Here is a 12,650-nt window from a genome sequence, read left to right on the forward strand (position 1 = left end):
AATCACCGCAAGGCTTGGAGCGCGTTTCCGGAAGCGCAATGAGAATTTCCGGAAGGGAGATGTGTAATTTGCATCTCCGATCTGACTGGTTAACAGCGCATTTGAGGCTTGGATCGCACAGAGCTGGAGCGCAATGACGCTGGCGGCTGAGGTTTGGTCAGGTGATTAAAGAGTGGTGAGGAGTCATGTTCTCAGTGGTGTACATTGGTTAATTATATGTGGAGGGAGGCGCCAACCTGTGGGAAACACTTATGATTGGCTGACTGAGGGATTTGCTTGTCAGCAAAGCACAGCTGATTCTTTTCTGGGTAATTGAAAGGGTAATATATTCAGAGTGGTGGCCAACAGTGAGTCAGATGCCCCAATAGAAGGACCTTCGAAACATGTCGGGTTTTTAACTCACTCTTTTTTGTTACCGCGTTATGTGTTTTTTATGATTTTTATATGGACTTACTGGAGGGTTATGTGGAAGCCTTTTTTTCTCCCCTTTTTTATGAGTGGGAATCGACCATTGCATACCATTTGAGAGTTGCATACATCCAGAGATCCAGAGATTGGCTTGCTTCATGGGTTCAATTACCTTTTGGAGTGATTGCAGTACCGGCCATCCACTGCTTCTTCCTCTTGGAAGTAGTTAGAATACGTCTCCATATTGCCAGCGTCTCTGTTGAAAGACCTGCTGAATCTGGCGGTCCAAACGCTCATTTGACCCACCGCTATATAGTGTGTGTGTCCATCTTATGGGGTAAGCTTACCTTATCTGTTTATTACCTACATATGGATTATCATTGGTGACGTATGGATGTATACAGGCTTTATGGTGTAGCAGCAGTCTGAAGAGACAGTACTCCTTACTTATTTAATAGGACTACACCCCCCCGAGGGAGCAAGTTCATTCTTTATATATACTCACGGACTATTCCTTTAATTGTTTGAAGTCAGCTTTTATTATCTTAAAATATATATATATTTCTTTCACACTTTGGAGAAGCAGTTTGCTATTACGGGCCTTCAAAGGTCCGGTTTAAGTTTTGCCTCTCCCCTCAGTTTGGAACTAGTTACATTGTGTCACCGCACATTTCCGCTGTTTATGGTGTTTCTTTAAAGTGGTTTAAAATTATTGGGGATTATTTTAACACATATGACTGTGATATGGTTTTGGAGATCACTACATTTTTTCACTAGCGCTGCATTTTATTTATTTTTCGCTTTTTCTATAGAATTTCAATAGATTGTTGATGCTAGCTGCTGAGTCATTCTGTCTATCACATTTTATTAGTAGCACAACTTTTTTTCACTTACAGAGCTGAGAAGGGGCTGAATCCTGAGCTCTGTGCTTAGTGCAATCCTGAACCCTGAGCTCTGTGCGTAGTGCAATCTTGAACCCTGAGCTCTGTGCTTACTGGAATCCTGAACCCTGAGCTCTGTGCATAGTGCAATCCTGAACCCTGAGCTCTGTGCTTAGTGCAATCCTGAACCCTGAGCTCTGTGCTTAGTGCAATCCTGAACCCTGAGCTATGCGCTTAGTGCAACGATGAACCCTGAGCTCTGTGCGTAGTGCAATCTTGAACCCTGAGCTCTGTGCTTACTGGAATCCTGAACCCTGAGCTCTGTGCTTAGTGCAATCCTGAACCCTGAGCTCTGTGCATAGTGCAATCTTGAACCCTGAGCTCTGTGCATAGTGCAATCCTGAACCCTGAGCTCTGTGCTTAGTGCAATCCTGAACCCTGAGGTCTGTGCTTAGTGCAATCCTGAACCCTGAGCTCTGTACTTAGTGCAATCCTGAACCCTGAGCTCTGTGCTTAGTGCAATCCTGAACCCTGAGCTCTGTGCTTAGTGCAATCCTGAACCCTGAGCTCTGTGCTTAGTGCAATCCTGAACCCTGAGCTCTGTGCTTAGTGCAATCCTGAACCCTGAGCTCTGTGCGTAGTGCAATCCTGAAATGGGAAAGGTGTAGGTAGACGTGGCGCTATACCTCAAAAAGTGCAGAATATAAACCCAAACCAAAAAGCTACGTTTTATCCACTAATATTAAGGAAGAAAGAACCGTTGGGCCTTAAGATATATTTGTTGGTGACTTTATCCAAAATCTTGTAAGGCCAACTACATCAGAATCTGTGTAGTGCCTTGACCACCAGAAATGAATTTTATCCTAATTGGATAATAAACTATAAGAATTATATAAAAAACATAGAAAGGGTGTTCGGTGAGATCGGTCATTGGAATAAATAAAATTAGTGAAAAATTGGATAAAAATAGAAGTGAAAAATTAAGTGTTAGAACCTCTGTGTAGTGTTGGGTCCACTAATCTGTGTTAGAAATTCAGTAAAGTCTTAATACAAAAAACCATACATATATGTGTGTATATATATCTCTACACTTGCATATATGTGAGAAAAAAAAACAGAGAAGCAAAAGTGGCAGTGAATAAATAAGTAAATGGTTGTAACTCCAATATAAGTGACTGGTGCCCAGCATTAAATATATAAAAAATGTAATATATAAAAAATTATATATATATATATATATATATATATATATATATATATATATATATATATATATATATATATATATATATATATATATATATATATATATATATATATATATATATATATATATATATATATAAAAATATACCGTATTTATCGGCGTATAACACGCACTTTTTTCCCCTTAAAATCAGGGGAAAATCGTGGGTGCGTGTTATACACCGATCCCCTGAAATTCTGAGCCTCTGGGCGGCTTTCAGCCGCCTTCGGCTCTTCAAGGTGACTTTCACCCGCCTTCGGCCATTATCGGCGGCTTTCGGCCATTCTCGGCAACTTTCGGCCGCTGTCGGCTCTTCTCTGCAGTTTCCGGCCGCCTTCGGCTCTTCTCGGCGGCCGAAAGCTGCAGAAAATGGCCGAAGGCGGCCGAAAGCTGGCGAGAAGAGCCTGCCCAAAGGCCCTCCGAGAACTACCGCACAGAGCCAGATGTGTATCTCGGCGGCGGCATTTTTAAAAATTAAAAAAACAAATAGTAAAATAAAATAGACAAGGCTGCAATGGTGGACAAGGCTGCATAAGGCTGCAATGGGGGACAAGGCTGCATAAGGCTGCAACGGTGGACAAGGCTGCATAAGGCTGCAATGGTGGACAAGGCTGCAATGGTGGACAAGGCTGCATAAGGCTGCAATGGTGGACAAGGCTGCAACGGTGGACAAGGCTGCATAAGGCTGCAATGGTGGACAAGGCTGCAATGGTGGACAAGGCTGCATAAGGCTACAATGGTGGACAAGGCTGCAGATGTCACTGATGGGCATATAAATGTAAGTTTTTTTTTTTTTTTCCCCTTAAACTTCCCTCCTAAAAGTTTTTTCCTTAAAATCCCCCCCTAAACTTGGGGTGCGTGTTATACGCCGATAAATAAGATATATGAAAAATATAAAAAAAATAATAATAATAAAAAAATATAATAGTCCAAAAACGTGATAAAGGTGACTTGTGCACAGTTGGTTAATTTCTTAATCCCTGCGTTTTTCATGCAAGTGATGGTTTGTACTCACCAGATCCCCTGCCCCTGCAGGGGTTAAAGTGCCTTCACAGTGTGAGCCCCTGTGTCGCTTTATTATGCTTTTCCAGGTACTTTACTTTCCTCAACGTGAATGCGTTATTCAGATGATAAATAAGAAAGAGGCGTATCCATAGTGTAGTATATTTAAAACATCCAATTTATTGAATTAAAAGACTACTCCCAATATCGATGTTTAAAAATCGCAAAACACATGTGCCACCATTCGCTGCAACCCTGGGAGAGAGTATGTGTCCTGAACCCTGAGCTCTGTGCTTAGTGCAATCCTAAGCTGTCTGTCTGTCTATCAATTGGAGATCGGTCAGTGATTCCTCAGAAATTATGCCTTTTCAGACCCCGAAACCTTACAATGATTCAGAGGAAGGCAAAAACCCCCCTTGGTAAGATGGTCTCCAAAGGGGGAAAAATTCCTTCCTGACCCCCTAAGGCAATCGGATTGTCCCTGAATCATCAGTTTGGGGTTTCTAAGGTTCACAAATCAAGACCGTAAATTAGATATTTTGTTTAGCATTTAGGCCACATTTACACAGGGTTAAGGATGAGCCGAACACCCCCCTGTTCGGTTCAAACCAGAACCTGTGAAAGGACCTAAACTTCATATGGCGTCCCCCTAGAGCTCTGTGTCACAGCCGTGACTTCCATGTGCATACGTGGGAGTGACATCATCGTGGCTAGGCCATTCAAATGGCCGGAGTCTGTGAAGCCGAAGGAAGAGCGGGTGAAGATGGAAGCCCTGTTAGCGGTGACAATGTGCCTCTGGAGGGCTTGGTTTTATAGTAAGTACTTCATAATGTGCCATGCGATGGATACTAGCACATTATAGCATCACCTTGCAGGTGGACATTTTTTTCCCTTTTGGGGAGATGGCGATAGTTTCGGCTTCAGACTATTGAACCCTGAGCTCTGTGCTTAGTGCAATCCTGAACCCTGAGCTCTGTGCGTAGTGCAATCCTGAGCTATCTGTCTATCTATCAATTGGAGATCGGTCAGTGATTCCTCAGAAATGATGCCTTTTCAGACCCCGAAACCTTACGATGATTCAGAGGAAGGCAAAAACCCCCCTTGGTAAGATGGTCTCCAAAGGGGGAAAAATTCCTTCCTGACCCCCTAAGGCGATCGGATTGTCCCTGAATCATCAGTTTGGGGTTTCTAAGGTTCACAAATCAAGACCGTAAATTAGATATTTTGTTTAGCATTTAGGCCACATTTACACAGGTTTAAGGATGAGCCGAACACCCCCCTGTTCGGTTCAAACCAGAACCTGCGAACGGACCTAAACTTCATGTGAACTTTAGAACCCTATTAAAGTCTATGGGACGTTCACAATCTAAAGTGCTAATAGTAAAGGCTAATATTGACACTACACAGGGTGTATCAGTGGTGTAAAGTGGTAGTAAAGTCAGCTTTTTCAGTTGTACCTCCAGCCTATAATAAGGCTTACCTATAGGTACAGTGAATCGGTTAAGAGATATTCGATGTTGCTGCAGCTGGTGACGTCACCGCCACATGTGCTTTGAAAGGAACACATACTCATGGCGTCCCCCTAGAGCTCTGTGTCACAGCCGTGACTTCCATGTGCATATGTGGGAGTGACATCATCGTGGCTAGGCCATTCAAATGGCCGGAGTCTGTGAAGCCGAAGGAAGAGCGGGTGAAGATGGAAGCCCTGTTAGCGGTGACAATGTGCCTCTGGAGGGCTTGGTTTTATAGTAAGTACTTCATAATGTGCCATGCGATGGATACTAGCACATTATACCATCACCTTGCAGGTGGACATTTTTTTCCCTTTTGGGGAGATGGCGATAGTTTCTGCATCAGACTATTGCAGATGTAGGAAAAGTTTTTGAAGTTCTCCTGTTCCGGCTTCTTTATCGCAATGTGTCGGTATTCACAGGCCATAAATGTCTCCATATCCGTTTTTAAAATATTCCTGTTTGTTGAGAATCTGGAAAGAGAAAAAGACATTCATTAGTGTTTCTGATTGATACAGAAAATGGTGACAAAGCTTGGGGAACCCAACCCCCAATGTGCAGAAGATTACCCCAAGGGGAATCCTTCAACCTCTAGCTCCCTCTAATGGTCAGAAGAAGCACTGCATTAACACACCATTGATGTATATCTAATCCCAATAACATCTATTCCAGATAATTCTAATGCCGCCTACAGGTCCTGAATAGAGTATGGAAGGGTTAAGGCCCTTGCCAATTTATTTCTGCTGTCTGTATGCTGTTGGGGAAACTTCCCTTCACTTCCTGTCCCAGAGACTCAAGAGGAAGTCAAATGACAATTCCCAAAGTGAAAATAATTCTTCTTTTAGAGTTTTGTCCCTGCAACAGGTGTCACCATTGGAAGACTTTCCCTCTATTCCTGATCTGGGGACAGCTGTAACATTTTGCATTTCATTTATTTTCTCTCTCATGAGCAACAGTCACCAGTACACATAAAGAGTGTGACTTCCTTAATGAGGACACCAATAAAAACCAGAGAGAGGGTCTAAATCTTCCTTATTCTATCCAAAACTAAAAGAAGACCATTTTTCCTTGAGGTACACTTTAATTGTTCATATTAAAGGGGATAGATAAAGGAATACGGACCCCAATAGCTCAATGTTCACAAGCTCTCACCATGACATAGAGTAGGAGTTCAGCAGGTGAGCCTGAAACTTTTATCCCATTTGTATGTGTGAATCGGAGCGGACAGATCCCTCCATCTACACACCGGACACAATGTCCTCCACAAAGAAGCTCCAACACTGCTGCAACTCTCAGAATCCCCCCCTTTTGTTGGATATAGTTCCGGCCTGGAGATCCACTGAAAGCAACTGGGGCCCCAGTGGAGCAATTCTCCATTTAGTGAAAGGGGAGCCCCTTTATGTCTTCTCTATATCCCATAATAAACAATAAAATTCAGTCTAATATGAGGAATCTTACCTCTGGGGCCATGTAAAGTCTTGTACCCGCATATGAATACAGATGACTTCACCAACCTCCAGCCTTGCAGGAAGCACTCTAGAGTTCTCCTCTTACCTATAATGCTTCCCCAACTACAGTCGGAGCCCATAGAAAAAGCTGGTGTGGGATACAAATGGGGCTCCCTTCTGCCTCTCACACTTTAACAGTCATTGGTCAAAGGACTAATTGATACACCCAAAGACTGTCATTGGGGGAAGGGAGAGGCTTATCCTCATGAAAGTTTTGACTGGCAAAAAGTTGTTATTCGCATAACATTGATTTTAGAGGGTCTGGGTCAGTAGAGGGAGCAGTACAGGAATAGGATGAAAAGACTGGGAGATAAAGACTTACCCCTGTTTGGAATGTTCCAAATATATGAGTGATATACGGACGGTCCCTTAATGATTCCAGTATGTAGCGCTCTGGAATATAGAAGCCTTGATATCTGTCTGGTTTAACCATCGTCACCGCCAACTTCTGTTGATAGGAGGGATGGGAGGCCAATAGCACCTTCCCATAGGACCCCTCTCCGAGTTAATCAAGGATTGTTAAATCTTCCATTGAAAATTTGCTGGGCTTCCCCTGCTCACTGGGCTTCTCCTAATCGCTGGACATCTCATCATCGCTGGGCTTCTCCTCCTCGCTGGACATCTCATCACTGGATATCTCCTCATCGCTGGGCTTCTCCTCTATGCTGGATGGGACCGGTGATAAAGTCCCATGGACTATGTGCGCACTTTCAGTGGCGGTTGGGTCATTTTTTGCTTCTGGGGAGAAAAAAGAAAGCAATTATTTATATTTCTACTATTTACACATCATTTATTGATGTTACACAGAGTATGTGGGCATAGAATGATTGTGAACCTCAAACGATATTTAGAGTTTGTGGCCACCTAGAGATAGAAATCCTAATGTGATCTCTGACTGCGCTGAGATCTTGGTGATAAAGACCACCGATCTGCTACATTACATATGCAGGCTGTGCTTCCTGCTTAGTATGTTTGTGATTTACTCTTCCTTCCTCTCATTGCAATCCCATCATTCTGCTTATCCTAAATAACAATTATTCCAGTATTCTATAATGGTTTTATCTCAGCAGTTGTACAAGTGTGCCACCTGAACTCTAGTGATGCTCTATAGACAGAAATCTATATAGTGCACTCATTTAAATGATATAATAGAACAATACATAGTGGGGGGGGGGGCTCTACAGGAGCAGGGGAATGATTCCTGTGAGCAGTTATGTTCTGGACACTATATGTTAAAATAGAAGGAATCTTCTCCTGCAGCCCCCATGCAGAGCCCACAACACGTCTGTCCGCATGACTACTCCCAGTGGCAATGATGGGGATGATGGCAGCAGCTCTGTCAGTCTGTTATGTGCAATCCTTTAGTTTACAACTGGGTTGCCTGGCAGGTCTATGCATCTCCTTCATACCTGATACCTGTCGCCTCACACCGGACACCATCTGATTGGCTGCCCAACGGTCAACTGAAGAGTCAGCCAACTGACAACTGACAAATTCTGCTGTTAATTGCAAGCTATTGCCTATTGTAGTTCCTATACTGCTACAGGAAGGGTCCCAATGGAGAGATTTCCCTTTAATTATTTTCTGTTCTGTAAACACAGCAAGACTTAGGAAGAAATATCTGAGTCCCCTCCTAGACCATTGTCCCCATCAGAAGGTTTATTTCTGTCCTGGTGGATCTTCTATCACTTTCCATCCTGGTGACATTGGTGATCAAATGGAGATGGTGAATCTCCCTAATGGAAACCTGCCAGGGGTTCTAACACCTACTTACTCTATGTAGTTACCCTTCTTGGTGTATATAGCAGTGACCCCAGTGTATATAGTATATATGTGAGTGTCTGTGTATATAGTGGTGACCCCAGTGTATATAGCATATATGTAGGTGACATACATTATATTGCCCTGCTGTGCTTGCCTTATAACTCTCTATTATAATACTTACCAATGACATCATCTTTTGTGGATTTTAGATGAGGAATGGGCTCCACATTTACATTGACTTCTTCGCTTGTGGTGGAAGACTCTTCCCAATCCTCCAGGACCTCTTGGTTTACAGTGGCTTCTTTGCATATTATGGAAGAATCTTCGGCATCCTCCAGGTCTTCTGGGTTTACAGAGCCTTCTTCGCTTATCATTGAAGAACCTTCAGAATCCTCCAGGTCCTCTGAGTTTACAGAGTCTTCTTCACTGGTCAGGGAAGAATCTTCAGAATACTCATTTTCATGAGCCAAATATTCCTCTACCGTCATATTGAAATATTCAGGTTCCGTGAGAGTCTGGGAAGAGAAAAAAGACATTCGTCAGTGTTTGATTGATACAGAAAATGGTGACAAAGCTTGGTGAACCCAACCCCCAATGTGCAGAAGATTACCCCAAGAGGGATCCTTCAACCCTAGCTCCCTCTAGTGGTTAGAAGGAGCACTGCATTAACACAACCTTTATGTAAATCTAAACCCAAGAACAAAAAGGTCATCTATTCCAGCAAGGTTCTTACATGTGGAGGCTGCATTTCGGTAAGTAAATTTTCAGCAGGTACAGGTAAATACCTATTAATCCTGTCAGAATTCCAGTGACCTTGTAAGTTCCTGTGGCCTGAGCTGAGATCTCGGTGTTATGCACTTTCTCAGCTTCTGTCAGTGTACTACAAAGCAACACCCCTCTTTGTAATGGAGATAAGGAGAGGGGGAGGAGATTGTAGTTCTAATCACAATAGGGTGCCAACATGTCTCCATAAATTCAGTGAGTCTGTGTTGTCACCAGTGATGTAACTAATGGAGTTAAAGTAAACGGCATTACTTAACGTCATTACTTTAGAGGGTAACGAGTAATCTAACTGATTACTCTTCCCCCTCATGGTAATGCCGTTCCCACTACTTGGGCGGTGTTACCGCAATTACATCTACTGCCACTAGGGGAGTCCCCGCCGCGATCCGTGGAGCACTCCGTGGCCTTGGCCTTAGGGAAGGCCGTGGCTTTGGCCTGTCTTGGGAGTGGCAGCAATCTTGGTGCAGCCTCCGACCATTTACAATGTGATTGCTTCGTCAAATGACGGAGCGATCACTTGTAAACAAACCGGCGTTTGAGATCTGTGCAGTGGAGGGGAGAGATTGGATGGCAGCAGCGCTGTGGGCTGCATCTGTAGTGCCCACAGCGCTGCTCTGTGACAATTGTAGTCACAGCCACCCCTCCATACCCTGCCAATACTCTGCAATTCCCTGCCAATACTCTGCAATTCCCTGCCAATACTCTGCAATTCCCTGCCAATACTCTGCAATTCCCTGCCAATACTCTGCAATATCCTGCCAATACTCTGCAATTTTCTGTCAATACTCAGTAATACCCTGCCATACTCGGCAATACCCAGCCATGCTCAGCTGTACCCAGCCATACTCGGCCAATATTACAGTGGGGGAGATTGTGGATATTACAGTGAGGACTATATGGTGGTGGAATTTTCACAGGTTTTTGCAAATTCAATTATTATTTGCTGATCCGAAAAAGGATCCGATCCGTTACTCTGATCCCAGGAACGATCCGATCCGTGAGTTTGGGGGGGACAGATGTACAGATATATGTGTATGGGGGACAACAGATGTGTAGTGGGGTACAGAGGGGAAACAGATATATGTGTGGGGGGAACAGATGTGCAGGGGGGGTACAGAGGGGAAATAGACATGCAGGGGGGGGAACGCGCCCCTTGCTTACAGTAATACTAGACCCGCCCCTTAGAATATTAAAAAAAGTTAGTTACTTTGCTGAATAATTAATTACTTTTCCAATGTAATAACCGAGTTACTAACACAATTACTTTTTGGGAAAAGTAATTTGTAACTTATCTAATTACTTTTTTAAAGTAAGATGACCAACACTGGTTGTCACCTCATAACAGGAAGTGTGTTTCTGGTGTTATTTCCAGCATAAAGCAGGTCTAAGCTGTGCACCTGACACATACATAATAATTATTACCAATAATAAACAAAATTCCTTTAGACAAGTCCCCAGACAATGTGATTGTGCAATAACCACAAAATGACAAATGGGAGAATTCTGTACAAAAATATTTCCTAGATGTTGCTGAAAATCTCCCCTCCCCCAATATATATGGACCCCTCCATTATTCATATACTTACCGGTTTTGGTTTAAATGCTGGGGGTGACAGTCTTTTCTCTACCTTAGACCAGTCAATAAACTGGAAAAATGGGTGCCGTCTGATGTCACGTACCAGGTATGCCCGTGTATCCTGTTCTTCCCATAAGAGCTGTAAAGAAGAAAGAATTATAATAAGAAACATTGAGAGAACAATAACAATATGTGATCAAAAGAACCCCCCATTGTAATATTTGATTCTGACAGTGACGTATTTCAGCTTCCTTGATTTTGCTTGTAAACCCGCCACTATGGGATGATTGGATCGGGTCGGAGCGTGGTACCTTATTTGTGTCATGTTCTCTCATGAGAGGCTTTAAAGAGGAAGTAAACCCTGATGAGTTTACTTCCTCTTTCATTCCCTACAAAGGTAAAGCATAATGGACTACTGTGCATCACATAGTAGTCCATTATGTGTCACTTACCTGACACAGGAGCCAGCGATGTCACCGCTGTCCCCTGTAGTCCGGCGCATCCATCTTCTCGGTGGGGTCTCGCTGCTCCGCCACTGTAATTCAGCGAAGCCGCGATGATGTCACTCCCACTCATGCAGACGGGAGCCGACACGCGCGGCATCTTCGTCGTTGACGATGCCGTGCTCAGTGTGCCTGCGCGCCGCTGTCTACGGCGCATGTGCCAAAGACAGCGTTGCCTGTCTTTCAGCAAATATCTCCTAAACCGTATAGGTTTAGGAGATATTGCTTGGACCTACAGGTAAGCCTTAATCTAGGTCTTACCTGTAGGTCAAAGTGTGTTGTAAGGGTTTACAACCAATTTAAAGGAAAACTAAAAACACAACTAAGGATATTTTGCAATGAATCGTTATGATGAATATATAAAACAATCTTTCTATCAAATCTGCCACTGCCATGATTGTTTTCTTCCTGATGACAACACCAGTAATGTACGGTTGTGTGTTCTGAACTCCTAACAAGGTCTGTATAACCTGGAAAGGGTTTTGTCTGTAAAGAGAAGGTAAAGCTCTGCTTATACTCACCATAGATATGAGTTCAAAGAGTTCTATGTCCATACATGTTTTGAACTGGGAAATGACTGTCATGAACAAACTTCCACTCTGGTTTTCCTTGATCTCTCTGAAGTCATCCGGGCTAACGGCCATCTCATACAATAGCACTCCCAAGGAGTAATAGTCTGCTGTTTTGTTGTATGAGCCAGCACCTATGGCCTGTAGAAACATAAGGAGATAAAAAAAGGATGAGAACATTCCTAGACCGGGCAGAGGACACAGATGACTTCATGCTGACATGTGTGATGTATGAAGCCTCCCAAGAGTCCTAAAATTGAGCTCAAAATACATCAAACTAAGGCGGAGCTTGTGAATGTTATATATAGACAAAACTTTTGTTTTCTAAGTTTTTGGATAGAGTACGGAAGGGTTGAGACCCCTGCCAGCTTATTATTGCTGTCTATGTGCCATCGGGGGAATTTGCCTTCACTTCCTGTCCCCGAGATTCAAGAGGAAGTCAAAGGAATTCTCCCAAAAGTGAGAGAAACTCTACTCTTAGGATCTTGTCCCCAAACAGGTGTCACCCTTGGAAGACTTTCCCTATATTAATGTTCTGGGGACATCTGTAACATTTTGCATCCTGCTGCATTTTCTTTCTCACTCACAATGATCACCAATACACATAAAGAGTGTGATTTCCCTAATGAGGACACTAATAAAAACCTGACAGAGGGTCTAACCCTATCCATTTAGGCTGCATGCACATATGGCCGTTTTGAGCTTCACATTGCCTGAAGCTTGTCCCCCCCCCCCAAAAACAGTTCAGGAGCTTCTTTTAGGAAACATGCTTCATGCAATGCGGTTCACCCCGATTGCAGCACAGTTGATCATGTGACAATCTCGGCACTGCTTTTTTAGGTGCAATTCCAATGAATGCCAACTGAAATGTGCGTTGTGCGATTTGTCCTTCACACCTG

General features: G+C 43.4%; 1 protein-coding gene across 1 annotated transcript; it reads right to left on the reverse strand.

The window, feature by feature from the left end:
* Positions 1–6,925: 6,925 nt before the first annotated feature.
* Positions 6,926–8,856, reverse strand: LOC143986163 (uncharacterized). The gene is made up of 2 exons (XM_077484770.1): positions 8,502–8,856; positions 6,926–7,294 (listed from the first exon to the last, which is right to left on the reverse strand). The coding sequence occupies exons 1-2, from the start codon at positions 8,854–8,856 to the stop codon at positions 7,128–7,130; spliced, it is 522 nt and encodes a 173-aa protein (XP_077340896.1). The 3' UTR covers positions 6,926–7,127.
* Between the last annotated feature and the right edge of the window lie 3,794 nt (positions 8,857–12,650).

Source organism: Lithobates pipiens, unplaced genomic scaffold, assembly GCF_037356315.1.
Source record: "Lithobates pipiens isolate NorthernLeopardFrog02 unplaced genomic scaffold, aLitPip1_a1.2 Scaffold_1, whole genome shotgun sequence".
In the NCBI taxonomy this organism is placed as follows: Eukaryota; Metazoa; Chordata; class Amphibia; order Anura; family Ranidae; genus Lithobates; species Lithobates pipiens.